The sequence below is a fragment of the Zymoseptoria tritici genome, chromosome 6 (genome assembly GCF_000219625.1).
Source record: "Zymoseptoria tritici IPO323 chromosome 6, whole genome shotgun sequence".
NCBI lineage: Eukaryota > Fungi > Ascomycota > Dothideomycetes > Mycosphaerellales > Mycosphaerellaceae > Zymoseptoria > Zymoseptoria tritici.
Window position 1 is genome coordinate 2,360,378 of NC_018213.1, and position 15,810 is coordinate 2,376,187.

The following is a 15,810-nucleotide window of genomic DNA, read 5'->3' on the forward strand; positions in this document are numbered from 1 at the left end:
AACCTACTATTCGTAGCTAGCCCCGGCGGCGAGAGACATTCGGTTGTAGCTGGTGCCGTGAGACCCGTGGGCCGACTCCAAGTCCACGTCCACCTTCCAGGTCAATTTCATCCCCTGCCTCGACTCTCATCATACATCATCCACTATTCGACAGCCGCATTGCAAAGATGTTCAAGCGTCTCGCCACAGCCGCCTGCTTCGCTCTCGTGGCCACCGCAGTGCTGGGACAACAGCAATGTTACTATGGTCCTGGTGCGCAGTACCGAGGAGGCTCCAATCTGGTGCCGTGCAATACTACTGGAACTTCCGCCTGCTGTCTGCAGGGTGATACCTGCTTATCTGGCAATAGCTGTTACAACGTACTGACGGGCAACGTTTACATGTAAGAAAACCGAAGGGCAGAACGCCTGTAGCTGTCCGAGATAGTCCCTCGGACTATGCCAGCAGGTCTCAGTCTATCCTTATACCTTGTGTCCGAACCATTGTTGACCCTTCTACCCTTCCGTTTTAGGTACGGATGCACGGATATCAGGTACAAGGACTCGACTTGTCCTTACAAGTGCGGCTTCGATCCTCGTAAGCGATACCTGGCAGTGATGTACCTCGGGTCAGAGTTAACAGATGTCAGTCAAATCGCCCTGGACGGCACTGGAATACTGCAATGATGTCCAGGACTTCTCGAATGCGTGGGTCTGTCATGCGCCTGAGAGTTGTGGCTGCGAGTGGAACCCGACCCCAGATATGCTTGTTCTGACGCCAAGAGGCTGCAAAGACATGGGCAGCGACGCGCTGGTCGCGTTGTATGCTCCAAAGCAATTGGCGCCATACGTCTCGCTTCCTTCGAAAGCAGGTGGCAGCACTGGATATTATTCGCCGACGATCGGTACGGATGGAACCAGCTCGTGGGTGGAGACCGCCGTACCTGGATGTATGTTCCTCATGCCTTCTGTTTACCGGCGTGGACTGACCAGAGGTCGACAGACACGCCGACTCCTTTCACTCAGCTTACGACGTATCGAAAGGCCCCAACGACTTCCGTATACGTCGACGCAAGCGCCACTCCCGGCCCCTCCACATACGCTGCTGCGGCGAGCTATTCTGCACCTCCGAGTCGGTCAGGCCCCACCTCCACCACCTCGACGAGTTCTGCTCCACTCGCTACATCCTCGTCTAACTCGTCTTCTGATCTGTCGACTGGTGCCAAAGCCGGCATCGGCGGTGGAATTGCGGGAGGCGTCCTGTTCCTGGCCGCCATCGCACTCTTGACAATCTGCCTGCGCCGACGTCGTAATCGCAGGAAGCAGCCTCCTCTTCCTGGCCCACCATCATACCCTCATAGTCCATACTCAACACAATCTCCGATGCAAGGCATATCGCCATGGCCACAGTATCCAGCAGGTGTGATCTCTGAGCAGTACTTCTCGCATGCGGGCCATCTACCGCAGTATCGCCAGACTCCTCCATCGGTGGAGGACACAGCATACAAACACCAGCCGGTGCAGGGTATTGCCGGGCGACCATTGAGCCCGCTGGAACTGGCTGCAGATGCACCCCTTCGACATGAGATGGCGGTGGCAAGATGAGGTTTCGGTGCCAGCTTATGCCGTTCATTCTCCTTTGTGGCATGTCGTTGCGTTCGTTGCGTTGGATCTTTCAGCTTCAATCAGACCTGCTCGCTCTTCTCGGCAATATGAACCGAACAACTTTTAGTGTTGCACATAATGCCCGGCGGCAATCAAGTGTCAGCCGTGAACTTCATCGCAGCAGGTTACCGAGCTGCTACTTTTTCCCGCTCCAGCATGGTACGTTCTCAGCGCGACGCGATCAAGATCTCAGCGGTTGTCAGCGTAAGAGATAAAAAAGCAACATTGTTGAGGCAAAACACTGCCGTACAATTCACCAGGCCTTGGGCGTAGATCATTACCTTTGGCTTGGCAAGAGCTTTCATCCAACCTCAGCTCAAGGATCTACAAGCCTGTCCATCTTACGGCCTCATACTTGCTCAACAACTCAGCCTTCATATAAAGGAATTGTCACCCACGATGGAGGAAAATTTAGCTGAGCCACTAGAACTACGTTCTTCTTTCCTCGTGTTGGCTCGGCTTGCTCCTCTCCAACCTGTATTGCATTGTTACCGACGGTCCTACACTTTCTCGAGAGCATTTTGGCTGTCTCTCCATTCCTCCTCCCACACTGTACATTGCTCCGTTTCAGCGTGGTCGCTCCGTCCGATTGAACATGTCCGACGACCCATCTACAAGAGACACACCCGATGGCAAGGCGAGATCAATGGAACCCCATTCTGAATATTTTTGGCCTACAACAACCAGCTATCGATGCCAAAACCCGAAACGCCGAAAGGAATTCGATTTTAGCTACGGTGCGGGAGATTTGAGTGCTGATCGGACATGGGATCCTTGACTGACTCGAGAAACCCCGGCATACGCAGATCGAAGCCGAACTCTATCCAAGAAGTCTCAGCCTCCGCGTTTCGAATCTCGACAGGAAAAGCATTACGCACAGATGGATGACGAAAGGTGATGTCTGTTCTGGACCCAAGATGCAAACCTTGGAATACTTGACTCTACCGCAAGCGCAAGCGGTCGTTTTGACAACGCCGAACTGCTATTCAAGTCGCGGCCTCCAGTGCGATGCCTGCGAACCCCTACAGCTCGGGCAGCCTCCAGGAGAAACAAAAGGGTTCGTTCAAAATGCCTCGCGAGTCGCCGTCAATTGCCGGCAGTCAAGCAAACAGCAAACATTGCTACATCCTGGTCGCGATCGATCAAATCAAACGCTGTCACTTCCGGTCAAACGCCGCCAGCATGTGGCATGCTCATGCGATGAGGCCTCGTGGTAAGCTCGATTCATTGGCTTGCAGCATCGCTATCCCTGCTCGGCTGCCGGGGGTCATGGAATTACACTCGTATGTATTATTACATCTATACTCGTCTGCTCTCCTCCTCGATACCACCACGCCGCCCACCTTTGCTTTTGGGCCCACTGTCGTTACTGCTGTCTTTTCCATTCCACATCATGAAGTTATTACATCTCATTCCTTTCTATGCTGGATTTTGGGCGACGACAGCAGCACAATCATGTCCCGCGCCGGAATCGGGCTCGTCGCACCCGTCGCCTGCTTCAAATGGAACGCAACCTGCCAATCTCCCTCCGCACTATGGAGGCTTGGTCAAGCACGACCAAAATTTTGTGCCCGACTTCGTGCTCAGAGTCTCGCTCGAGACGATCGATATCGCATGCCAGTCGAGACTTTCGGTCGTGGTCAACGGTACTTCTCCCGGACCGCCCATTTACCTGCAACCGGGCAAGACAACCTGGGTGCGAGTCTACAATGATATGGAAGAGCTCAACACTACCATGCATTGGCATGGTCTCAGTCAAGCCTTGAGTCCTTTTGCCGATGGCACTCCGTCTGTCTCTCAGTGGCCCATACCGCCAAAGAACTACTTCGATTACGAGCTTCATCCTTTGTTATCAGAATCGTGAGTCAAGCCCAGGACCGCAGTGAACGTGCCGTATGAAGTTGGCGCCGCGATCTTCTACGCCTATACTAACTTCATCGACCTGTAGCGGCACTTACTTTTACCATTCACACGTTGGATTCCAGGCTTCAACCTCGAACGGTCCACTGATCGTTCTAGACAAAGGGAACCCGCCTTACCAGTACGACGAGGAGCGCATCGTGCACATCACCGACCACTTCAAGAAGAACGACTCCAGCATTGAGCAGGGATTGATCGCCACGAACTTCACATGGTCTGGTGAGACGAGTGCCGTTCTCATCAATGGCGTTGGGATTTCCATCAACTCGACTGCAGGCACAGGTACATGCGGAATGCCCATCATCGAAGTCGAGCATTGCAAGACCTATCGTTTCCGATTCATCGGCGCGACAGCACTATCTCTGGTTCAGTTTGCGATCGTCGACCATCCCAACTTCACCATCATCGAGGCTGATGGTGCTTACACTCAACCATACGATATCGACCATATGCAGCTGGCTTCCGGACAGCGATTCGATGCACTCTTCACCACCAAGACTCCGGAGGAGGTCAACGGCCAGACCGACTTCCTCATTCAATTCGAGACCAAGGATCGTCCAGCTGTTTTCAGAGGCTACGCCATCCTACGATACAACAACGCACCCCCGCAGATCACCGCGCCGCCAGACACGGCACCGATAACTTTGACCAATGCCACTTATGAGTGGGCAGAGTATGCTCTTGAGCCTCTGGTGGACAACAACTTCCCCACCGCCGCCGAGGTGACTCGAAGAGTCGTCATTGACGGTCGCCAGATCAGATTGAACACGATCGAATGGTTCCTCAACAACTTGATGTGGAATGAGACCAGTGATCCACTGCCCGGCGACTTGCCATACTTGGTCAACATTTACGAGAACGGCGAAGCCGCCATTCCGAACTACGATGCTGCGATTGCAAACGGCGGATGGGATCCCGCGACCTTGACATGGCCAGCCAAGGTCGGCGAGGTGAGTTTGCAGTCTTCCGATACCAGTATACGACGTCCATACTGACAGTTCGACAGGTGATCGAAATCATCTTCCAAAACACCGGCTCCCTGGTCAACAACAGCGGCGGCGTCGACTATCACCCTTGGCATCTCCACGGCGGCCACTGCTACGACATTGGCAGCGGCAACGGCACCTACAACGCCGTGGAGAACGAGAAAAAGCTCGAGACCTACAAGCCCGTGAAGCGCGACACGACGCTGCTCTACCGATATGGCACGAAGACGGACGCCGGGATTGACGCTGGATGGCGTGGCTGGCGGATCCGCATCGAGGATGCTGGCTGCTGGATGATCCACTGCCATATTCTGCAGCACATGATCATGGGCATGCAGACGGTGTGGGTCATGGGCGACGCGGCTGAGATCACCAGGGTGCCGTTACCGGACGCTGAGGGTTATTTCACGTATGGTGGGAGTGTGACGGGCAATACGACGGACTGGCCGACAGTCGTTTCGTATTGGGGTGACTATGAGGATGAAGAGTAGCGATTCTGAGCTGTACCATCATTCAAGTATTTTCCATGGAGAGATTTGGCCTTGATGTACCAATATATGCAAAGGCCTTGCAGGACTGGGCCGTATCAAGGCGTTGAAAGCTGTGAGTACCTCGTCTCTTCCAGTGCTCGTCGTGAATGCTCTTGTCCAGTGGTATCGTGTTCATAACCCGCGGGAGGATCGTCAAGGTGTGTATGGATGTTGACCGACGTTGTTGTTTGTGAAGAGGTGAGGTCCCATTCAATGGCATCCACTCAAGCTTCCTCTTGTAGTGGGGAGCTGCTTCCCACGTTGCGTCAGTTCCAGGCACCATATTTCTAGACTTCATAAACATATCAGCGACACCTACTACAACCGCATTTTCTGGTCAGAAAGCGTCCGACCATGTCTATAACCTCAGGTACGCCAATGAGAGACACTTCGATCAAGGACTTTCCCTAACGCGTCTCTCCCAGAGGCCATCTGGGCCGCATCTCCAACCACAACCCGTGGATCCCCTACTCCGCTCTCCAGTGATGCCAAAGGCGAACGAATCGCATACGCCTCCAACAAGTCCATCTTCGTCCGCTCAATCGACGATCCCGCCGTGTCAAAACAATACACCCAACACACCGCCCAAACGACCGTCGCCCGCTTCTCCCCTTCGGGTTTCTACGTAGCATCCGGCGATGTCTCCGGCAGCGTACGAGTCTGGGACGCCATGGGCGCGGAGAACACGAAAGGAGAATATCACATCATCGCCGGACGAATCAATGACATCGCATGGGACGGAGACAGTCAGCGTATCATTGCAGTAGGAGACGGTAAGGAACGATTCGGACACTGCATTACGGCGGACTCGGGCAATAGCGTGGGAGAGATCAGTGGACACAGCCAGCAGATCAACTCGGTCAGCATTCGGCAGCAACGGCCACTGCGAGCGGCGACGGGGAGTGATGATACGAGTATGTGTTTCTTCCATGGAGCGCCGTTCAAATTCAACACGAGTGTGCGAGGCAAGCATGACAAGTATGTGTATGGGACGCAATTTTCGCCGGATGGAGCACATCTCGTGACGGTGGGAAGTGATCGGAGGATATGGCTGTATGATGGGAAGACTGGAGAGGCGGTGAAGCAGATTGGAGAAGGCGAGCACAAGGGGAGCATCTTTGGTGTCAGCTGGGCGAACGATAGTAAGAGATTGGTGACTTGCAGTGGAGATCAGACGGTCAAGATCTGGGATGCGGAAGTCGGCAAGTGCACCCAGAGTTGGAGGATGGGCGAGGAGGGTGTTGTGGGCGTGCAGAACCAGCAGGTCGGCGTGACATGGCCGAGTGGACGAAGTGATGGACTGGTCATATCGGTCGATCTGCAAGGCAACCTCAACTACTTCCAAGAAGGCAGTGCGAAGCCCGTCAAGGTCATTCGAGGACATCAAAAAGCCATCAATGCGGTGGCATCTGCACCCAACAGCAAAACTCTCTGGACTGGCAGCGCCGACGGCCGCTCACGAAACTGGGACCTCAGCACCGGCGCAGCAGACCTCATTGACGGCGAGTCGCACTCCAACTTCGTCTCCGGCATCGCCGCAGAACCCAGCGGCGAACGCATCTACAGCATCGGCTGGGACGACACCCTCCGCACAATCGACGCCTCACAACACTCCTACACAGGCACAGCTCTCAAAACCTCCGGTCAACCCAAAAGCATCGCCGTAGCCACCATCAACAACACCCCTCACACCCTCGTCGCCACCGCAGACGGCATAACCCTGTACGCCAACGGCGCCGAAGTCTCCCAGCACAAAACCCCCTCTCCACCAACCTGCATCGCCGCCTCCAACGCCCTCATCGCCACTGGATCCGACGACAAAACCGTCCACATCCTCGACGCCTCCACTCCTACCTCCCTCAAAGAACTCACCATCCTCAAAGACCCCACCTCCGCCATCTCCGCCCTCGCCTTCTCCCCGTCCGGCACGCACCTCGCAGTCGGCCTCTCCAACGGCAAAATTTTCGTCTACAACAACACCTCCACCTCCGGAACCTGGACTCTCGAAACGAATCGCTGGTCCGCTCATACCGCGCGAGTGACGTCCATCGCCTGGTCGCCAGATAGCAAAAAAGCCGTGAGTGGAGCCTTGGATACGAATGTTTTTGTGTGGAGTTTGGCGGATCCGGGGAAGAGGATCAAAGCGTTGAATGCGCATCAGGGAGGCGTGGGTGGGGTTGTGTGGACGGAAGAAGGGAGGGTGATTAGTTCAGGGGCGGATGCGGCGGTGAAGGTCTGGAAGGTGGAGGGGTTGTGAGTGATGGAGTGGTGTTGATAGAATGCATTATGAGGTATCATGTCGTGATGAAGTATTAGTACAGTAGAAATACAAAAAAGCACTTCAACTCCTGCGATAGTCTCAATCTCCTCAAAAGAGTACAGAGAACGCCACTTCAACTCCTGTCAAAGTCTTAATCGTCTTGTAGACAATACAGCGAACGCTACTTTCCACCCGCCCATTACCAAACTCCTCGCTTGCCCTGATTCCGAGCTCCTGCATGACCGTAAAGCACCACTCGCATCGAATATCTTGCAACAATCTTGCACTCCTTCCCAAACGACAAAAACCCACCCCTCAAAATTCCGGCGCATCGTTCTGCCAGTCCATACCCGTACCATTCGACGGCGCCGTATCCCTCCTCTGCGGCCTCGGCAAATGCCGACCTCGAGCTGGTGGAACGCTCTTGGTAACCCGAGGTTCATTCTAAGAATCCCGACTTCCCATGACCTTCCCAGCCTGAACAGCCTGCATCTTGCTCTGCCAACCGGGCGCGGGCTGGAACTTCCTCACGGTCCTCACCTCATCCAAACTGTATCCGGGAATACGAATGCCATAGTTGCGCTCCAACACCATTTGAATGTCGCGGAGGTCGAGCGTCTGGCTGCCGCGGAGTTTGGCGAGTTTGCACGCGGCGGTGATGACTTCGTCGACGAAGTTGTCGGCCACTTCCATCATGGACTCTTCGACGTCGGGCATGAGGATGGAGGTGGACTCGCTGTTGTCGGTGGAGGGTGCGGCGCCCGTGACTTGGCGGACGAGCTCGTCGAGTTTGCGCTTGCTGAGGACGCGGTCGCCTTCGCCTTCGAGGGTGTAGGGTGGTGCGCGCTGCATGGCCGGGTTGAAGAGCATGCCGGGGTTGGCGAGGGTGGGGCGGGATGGAGGACCGGCGACGGGGGCTTGGTTGCGAGGATCTAGTTGGATGTTCTTTGGGATGGGGAATTTAGTGTTGGGGTTGCTGGTTTGACCGGTGGTTTGCTGGAGGTTTGGATACGCGGCTTGCTGAGGTGTGTTTTGCTGCGGCGTTTGGCTTACTGGGTTCTGGTAGGGGAGACCATTCGGCACCTGGGGCTGCTGAGGAGCTTGCTGCTGCACCTGCTGCTGTTGTCCTGGCTGCTGGTTTTTGTATGAGTCCGCGGCGCGCGCCATGGCCCCTTGATGGGTCAGCGGTTGCGGGCGTTGAGGGTTTGCCGGGCCAGCAGAAACAGGAGCTTGCTGCTGTTGCTGTTGCTGCTGCGGCATCATGTTCTGCCCCTGATTCTGCTGTGGATTCATTTGTGGCGGGCGACCTTGCTGGTTGGGATGCTGTTGAGACATATTGTTCTGTTGCTGGAAATTCTGTGCTTGTTGTTGATGTTGCGCAAGATTTTGCTGTTGTTGCGGGGCACCAGACATCGGCTGCTGTTGCGGCTGCGGCTGCTGCTGTGGCTGCATGTTTTGTTGATTCATCTGCGCAGGCGGACCTTGCTGATTTTGTGGTAGTTGAGGTTGTACTTGGAAGCCGTTTTGAGGTTGCGAAGGAGAACCCGCGTTTGGTTGAGGCGCAGCGGGCATCGGCTTTGTGTCCGGTTGTTGCTGGGGCACATTTTGCTGCGTCACCGGTCTTGATTGCTGCTGTTGAGCTGGCGCACCATTCACCTGCTGCTGCTGTTCGTTCACAACTTGTCCTTCTGCTCGGGCCTTGAGCACTCTAAAGTTGTTCTGCACATTGTCGAGCATCTTCCGGCAGTCCTGGAATTGCTTCTGAGCTTGCTCCGGCAGAGGCTTGTTCTGTGCTTGATATGAAGCGATTTGGGCCTTGAGGCTATGCGCCCTAGCAATAACGCCATCTCGACGAACAATGGCATCACGCAAGCTCTTCCGCAACGACTCCTTGTAAGTTTCGGCGGTTTGTGGAGGGATATTGGGGGGAATGGTGATGTTGATAGCATCCAGCTCTTGCTGCTGCTTTGGGTTCGGAGCAGGCAAGTTCGACGCTTGAGCAGGTTGACCGCTGGGTTGACCGCCAGGACGTTGGCCTTGCTGCTGCTGCTGCTGTGCTTGCTGTGCTTGTTGTGCTCGCTGAGCCTGCTGAGCCTGCTGAGCCTGTTGCGCCTGTTGTGCCGCCATTGCCTGCTGCGACGCCTGTTGCTGACCGCCCGCTTGCTGCGGATTTGGCCTTGCTTGTCCTCCGCCCGAGCCTGGGCGGGCCCCGTTCCCTTTGATATGAGCCAATTGACTCATAAGCTTTGTGCTCGCGGTGCGGATCTTCTCATAGGCTGAATTTTTCTCGGGGCTACCATCTGGATTGTTCTCGTATGTGTTCCACAAACTCGTGAGACCTGTCTTGTACTGCTCCTTCTGCTGTGCTGAAAGGAAGGGCAGCTGTTCGATCTGGTTTGGCCTGATGAGCGGGACTCCCCCGGAGCCGCTTGGCTGAGCCATGATGTGGAATAGGACAACACCCGGTGGTGTGTAAGGAGAGGGTTGCCAGATGGTGGAATATGCTCTGTCGGACTATATGGCAGTCATATGATGTCGAGATCGTTCGCGGCGCAATGAGCGTGAAAGACGGCGATGTCTGAGGGAAGTCGGCGTTCAGATGTGATTCATGTACGGCGATGTTGGAGGATCAGGAGACAAGCTCGCTGAGCGAAGGGAGGATTTCGACAGCTGTGCGTGCCTCTGTCTGGTCACGATGATGGATGGTGTACCGCGGGTGAGCTTGCCTCTAGCAGTAGTTCTACCGTTGTCGAAGTGAGGTCGACGTGAGCAGGCGCGACCCCATGTCTTGGCGTCGGCGTGAAAGGTCTCCACTTTCACCTCACTTCTCACATTGACAAGACATCAGCAGCCGACACCACGACATGATCACATGCGGAAAGAACCGAATTACGGTTTTGGACCATCACATTAAATATCGTTGGTTGCAGGTCGCCGCGGCGGCATGTGAAAGACCCAAAATAGGGGCCTTTGTTGCTATGGTCGTGCGCATGTGCATCCGCAAGCTCAATCGCATGATGCTTCGGCGCCGATTACCACCGCGATTGTGTGCGCCAGCATCTCGCTCTGGGAAGCTTCTGAGATCCTTCAATCCGTTTGAAAGTCCTCAATATTGCAGCCAATCTGGTGGAAGACTTTGAGCGCCGTAAGCCGAGCGAGCTTTCCCAACAGCGACTCCAAGGCCTCGTGAACCGTGTCTCTCTGGTCGCTGCGAGCAGCGATCTTGCGAATGGTCAACTCGCCATGCATGACTACGGCTTGGTAGAACACCGGCGCTGCTAGTACGACGTTCTGCTGTACGTGACCGTAGGCGTCGAGAATCGGCTTCCGCTGCTTGAGCATGACGATGCTGAAAATCTCTGATGGTTTGACGATGTGACTGGCTTGGTAGCCGCAATGGTCTATGATGGCGTCTGGGTAGAGGAAAGCTGCATTGTCTGCAATTGGTGTCAGCGCGGCGCCTTGATGCAGACGTGAAAGGTGCGCAATTACCGAAGATCTGCTCGCGCAGTCCTCTGATGCCCTCGTTGTTCGCCATGATGATGATGGACGCTACGAGATTTCTGATGTTGATACTTGGTTGATGGTTGCTTTGATGGCTTCCAAGAGTTGAAGTTGGGAGTGCGACAGGTGGCATGCGCCGAGTCCTCCGTTTGTGGGATGTTGCTCTCTTCAGTTAGCATCATGTTGAGTGCATTGCTTAAGAGTCTGAATCGTACGGTGACGGAGATGAAGGAATCTCCGCAGCAGTATCTAGCGGGACTAATGTCGCAGAGAGAGAAAATCGTATTACCGCCATCAACTTTCTGTACAACGAACACAAGCAGCACAGTCGATTTGCGAGCACCATCTCCAGCAGTTTGAACAAATGGAGTCCCGCCATACCTATTATTCCAATCCTGCATATACCCATACCCATCCTATAATAACATTCGAATCCGATCCCTCCCATCTCATATGGCGCCTCTTTCTCCCTTCCCACCAAACGACCTGCTCTTCTCCTCCTCTCTCTAAAACAACATATCCAAACAACAACAAGCCGCCAAACCCGCACACAATCCCGCGAAACATCCTCCCGCTCCCATGCCTCCTTTCCCACCCCTGTTGTCCGGTGGTGGACCTCCGTAGTACTGTCCCTGCTGAGGAGGGTACTGCTGCTGCTGGTACATCATTGGCTGCTGGCCGTACTGTGGTTGCCCTCCGTATTGCTGTGGCGGTCCGGGTTGGCCATATTGCGGTTGCCCTCCGTATTGCTGGGGAGGACCGGAGTTGTAGTAGTCTGCGTTGGCGGGACCGGCGTCGTAGTGGGCGGCGGGGGGTTGTTGGGGGTAGCCGGGGGGTGGGGCGTTGGGTGCGTCCTGTGGGAGGAGGGTTAGTGAGGGTGGAGATGGGGTGGAAGCATTGGACTGGACGGACGTATTTAGACATTTTGATGGAGGTTTGAGTCGCTTAGATCGGGCGAAAGCGGTGCGCAGTCTGATATGTTGATGTCGTGGTCGCAATGAGAGATGTGTTGATTATTGTTCGAGTATGGTATGGAGTGTGGTGACGCAAAGATGTAGAGGTTCGAGTCTCCAAGGTGAAGTGGTTGTGGCAGAGAAAGGTGTGGCTGCCGAGCCTTGGAGCGCCACGCGTCAGCAAGAGGCTTTGTCGAGGACATGACCACCCTTGATTTATTAATTTCGCCTCATCAGCTGCCACTCCATGCGAGGGTATAGTAGTACCTGGCAATGGAGGAAAGGTCTACGACCAGACGGTGGCGGTGCGCTGACCACAGGATATTCGCACAATCCCATCGAATCCCGATCGCAACAGCCGATGCCTCAGCACTTCTTCCTCGTCCTCCCGAGCCAAGACGGCGAGCAGGCCCGCGATTCCTTGGTTCAAAGTTCACCATCCCACCGGACCATACGACGCTACAAAGCAAATGCGGTCCACATGGTCTCGCATGGCCTCTCCATCATGTGGAGGCGACTAGAACTATCGGCACCATCGCCGTCTTTTGCCGACCAAACTCCACAAACCCACACGCCAGCCGCGCTTCGATGCCTGCGCTATACCTCGTGTTGTCATGGATGCTCCAGCCTCGAGCCCACTACACTCCACGACCTCCCAGGTACGTAGCCGACCTCGAGGCGAGTCGACTACTGACTACACCGCATGAGGTAAGAATTCTGCATACCACTGCGCTAAACATCACGATGGCCCCACAGAGTCCACTCGTTCTTCATCAATGCGGCTCTCTAGCCCCATGGGTAAACTCTTCCGCTGGTCTCCAACTTCAACGCACGACCCCATGGGAATGAGGATGTACCTCTGCACTGACGGCATCGACTGTGGGTTGTGGAGGTCAACATTCCATTTTGCTCAAACCGAATTCTTGCCGTTGTCGAGATCCGAAGCGAACCATCTTCGCGGCTATGGCTATAAGAGACCGTTTCCCATTGTCAAAGGTAAGGAATTCAGTCTTCTCCCTCATCAATTTCACTATGGCGACTCTCTTGAACCTTGCGGTTCTGCCGTTGCTGTTGTCCGGGGCGGCCGCTCAATCATACAACCCTCCTGCTCGACCAGAGGGCTCTTTTACTTATGTGCAACCATTGAACACGACCATTCTCGGAGGATATGGCAACTCCCCAGCTGTGTTGCCCTCTCGTACGTCTCGCACCGATCATGTCAAGCGAGGTCCATACTAACCCTGCAACAGCCAATGCAACCGGTGTTGGCGGATGGGAGGATGCTCTGGAAAAGGCCAAGGCTTTCGTCTCCCAGTTGACTCTCGAGGAGAAAGCTTTCATGGTCACTGGTCAGCCCGGCCCATGTGTCGGTAACATTGCGCCGATTGCAAGACTTGGCTTCAATGGTCTCTGTCTTCAGGATGGTCCTCTCTCGATCCGTGTGGCCGACTACGCAAGCGTATTCTCCGCTGGTGTTTCTGCTGCGAGCACGTGGGACAAGGATATCCTCTACGAGAGAGGTTACCTGATGGGCAAGGAGTTCAAAGGCAAGGGCGCACAGGTTGCACTTTCGTGAGTTTGCATCCACTTTTGCTAAAAATCATCAACTGACATCTCTGCAGACCAGTCGCAGGCCCTCTCGGTCGCTCTGCCTTCGGCGGCCGAAACTGGGAGGGTTTCTCTCCCGATCCCTACCTCACTGGTATTGGCATGGAGTTGACCATTCGCGGCCACCAAGATGCCGGCGTCCAAGCAACGGCCAAGCACTACATCGGCAATGAGCAGGAGACTCAGCGAAACCCAACCTACAACTACAGTGAGGGTGCGCCATTGAACACGGTCCTCCAGGAGGCAATTTCCAGCAACATCGACGACAGGACCATGCACGAGCTCTACCTTTGGCCTTTTGCGAACAGCGTCAAGGCGGGTGCTGCTTCGTTCATGTGTGCGTACCAGAGATTGAACGGCTCCTACGCGTGTGAGAACTCGAAGGCGCAGAATGGAATCTTGAAGGAGGAACTCGGTTTCCAGGGCTACGTGAGTAAAGCTATGCCCGTTCGAGATAAACTCCAAGCTGACACCCTTCCCAGATCATGTCCGACTGGGGCGGCACCCACAGCGGCGTGGCCTCCGTCGAAGGCGGCCTGGACATGAACATGCCCGGTGGTCTCGGCCCATACGGAACATCCTACGGTGTCGGGTCCTACTATGGTGGCAACATCACATCCATGGTCAACAACGGCACAGTCCCAGAATCCCGAATCGACGACATGATCATCCGCATCATGACACCGTACTACCACCTCGGCCAGGACAAGGACTTCCCCTCCACCGATCCCTCCTCCGCCGACTTGAACACTTTCTCCCCTCGCAGCTCCTACTACCGCAACGACTGGAACTTCGGCAACGACTCCAGCCGGGACGTCCGTGAGGATCATGGCGATAAGATTCGCGTCCACGGCGCTGCCGGGACGATCCTCCTCAAGAACACCAACAACGCCCTTCCTCTTAAAGCGCCTCGTTCGATTGCCATCTTCGGTAATGACGCTGACCAGCCGACCAACGGCCTCATCAACCAAGACGACTTCGAATACGGTACCATCGTCGCCGGCGGCGGTTCCGGCACCGGCCGTCCCACATACCTCATCACCCCTCTCGACGCCCTCTCCGCCCAAGCCAGAGAAGACAAGTCCCTCGTCCAAGTCTGGCTGAACAACACCCTCCTCGCCAACACCGACATCTCCACCCTCTGGATCCCCCAGATACCCGACGTCTGCCTCGTCTTCCTCAAAGCCTGGGCCGCCGAGTCCTCCGACCGCTACTCCCTCGACGCCGAATGGTCCGGCAACGAAGTCGTCGAATCCGTCGCTTCCGTCTGCAACAACACCGTCGTCGTCATGCACATCCCGGGCCTCATCAACCTCCCCTTCGCCTCCCACGTCAACGTAACCGCCATCCTCACCGCCCACTTCCCGGGTCAAGAATCCGGCAACTCCATCGTCGACATCCTCTACGGAAAAACCAACCCGTCAGGAAAATTGCCCTACACCATCGCCCTCAACGAATCCGACTACAACGCCCCACCCGTCACAGCCGTCAACACAACCGGCATCGACGACTGGCAAGTCTACTTCGACGAGAAACTGGAAGTCGACTACCGCTACTTCGACGCGCACGATATCCCCGTGCTCTACGAATTCGGCTACGGACTCTCCTACACCACTTTCAACACCTCTTCCATCTCCGCCGCCAAGATCTCCAGCGACCCGATCACGACTCACCCAGCCGACCTCCCCATCGCTCCCGGTGGAAATCCCGCGTTGTGGGAAGTGTTGTATGAAGTCAACGTTACGGTTTCCAATACGGGCGATGTGCACGGCGCTGCGGTTCCGCAGTTGTATGTTTCTCTTCCTGGGTCTGTGCCGGAGACGCCGGTGAGGCAGTTGAGGGGTTTTGAAAAGGTTCCCCTTGCGGCTGGGGAGAGTGAGACGGTGTGTTTCCAACTTATGAGGAGGGACTTGAGTTTTTGGGATGTTACGGCGCAGCAGTGGGTGATTCCGGAAGGGGAGTTTACGTTCCATGTGGGATTTAGTAGTCGGGATTTGAGAGAGTCGGTTGAGGTGACGATTGTCGACGCTGCCGGCGCTTACTAGATTTATGGAGACGAGCATGAAATGCAAGATATGAGATAGACGATGTATATAAAAATCCTTCATTGAGAAGATGAATGTCATAACAGCAGACTACAAACTTCTTGATCACCCATCTCGTAAAAGCAATCTGCTAGAGAACGTTCCGCCTAATTGTTCTCTGCAATGGTGCGAGTGCCTCTAGACCTCGAAATCACAATTCACTCCGTCCAACAGACTTTGGAGATGGTTTTGGTGCAGAAACGGTGCGGTGGGCACACAGAGAATAGGATCGTGTTGAAATGTCAATCGATACGAGAGTGTGGTCATACAGTACATCGCACAATCAGAGCATCCGACTTCGCCCAGCCGTCCCGTCATATGC

General features: G+C 55.1%; 6 protein-coding genes across 6 annotated transcripts; 3 read left to right on the forward strand and 3 right to left on the reverse strand.

Annotated features, from left to right (window-relative positions):
• Window positions 1–167: 167 nt before the first annotated feature.
• Window positions 168–1,813, forward strand: MYCGRDRAFT_109999 (uncharacterized protein; the record flags this gene model as incomplete). The annotated part of the gene is made up of 4 exons (XM_003851585.1): window positions 168–382; window positions 561–576; window positions 673–928; window positions 982–1,813. 4 exons carry the CDS (start codon window positions 168–170, stop codon window positions 1,581–1,583), a joined length of 1,089 nt encoding a protein of 362 aa, XP_003851633.1.
• Window positions 1,814–3,421: 1,608 nt separating this feature from the next.
• On the forward strand, window positions 3,422–7,336 carry MYCGRDRAFT_86648 (uncharacterized protein; the record flags this gene model as incomplete). Its single annotated transcript, XM_003851586.1, has 2 exons — window positions 3,422–3,431; window positions 5,505–7,336. The coding sequence occupies 2 exons, from the start codon at window positions 3,422–3,424 to the stop codon at window positions 7,334–7,336; spliced, it is 1,842 nt and encodes a 613-aa protein (XP_003851634.1).
• Window positions 7,337–7,783: 447 nt separating this feature from the next.
• Window positions 7,784–8,191, reverse strand: MYCGRDRAFT_44402 (uncharacterized protein; the record flags this gene model as incomplete). Its single annotated transcript, XM_003851665.1, has 1 exon — window positions 7,784–8,191. One exon carries the CDS (start codon window positions 8,189–8,191, stop codon window positions 7,784–7,786), a length of 408 nt encoding a protein of 135 aa, XP_003851713.1.
• Window positions 8,192–10,426: 2,235 nt separating this feature from the next.
• Window positions 10,427–10,877, reverse strand: MYCGRDRAFT_94126 (uncharacterized protein; the record flags this gene model as incomplete). Its single annotated transcript, XM_003851664.1, has 2 exons — window positions 10,427–10,776; window positions 10,832–10,877. The coding sequence occupies 2 exons, from the start codon at window positions 10,875–10,877 to the stop codon at window positions 10,427–10,429; spliced, it is 396 nt and encodes a 131-aa protein (XP_003851712.1).
• A 282-nt stretch (window positions 10,878–11,159) lies between these two features.
• MYCGRDRAFT_110002 (uncharacterized protein) lies at window positions 11,160–12,103 on the reverse strand (the record flags this gene model as incomplete). The annotated part of the gene is made up of 2 exons (XM_003851663.1): window positions 11,160–11,697; window positions 11,756–12,103. The coding sequence occupies 2 exons, from the start codon at window positions 11,765–11,767 to the stop codon at window positions 11,350–11,352; spliced, it is 360 nt and encodes a 119-aa protein (XP_003851711.1).
• A 725-nt stretch (window positions 12,104–12,828) lies between these two features.
• Window positions 12,829–15,449, forward strand: MgBGL4 (putative beta-glucosidase; the record flags this gene model as incomplete). The annotated part of the gene is made up of 4 exons (XM_003851587.1): window positions 12,829–12,994; window positions 13,047–13,368; window positions 13,419–13,833; window positions 13,887–15,449. 4 exons carry the CDS (start codon window positions 12,829–12,831, stop codon window positions 15,447–15,449), a joined length of 2,466 nt encoding a protein of 821 aa, XP_003851635.1.
• Between the last annotated feature and the right edge of the window lie 361 nt (window positions 15,450–15,810).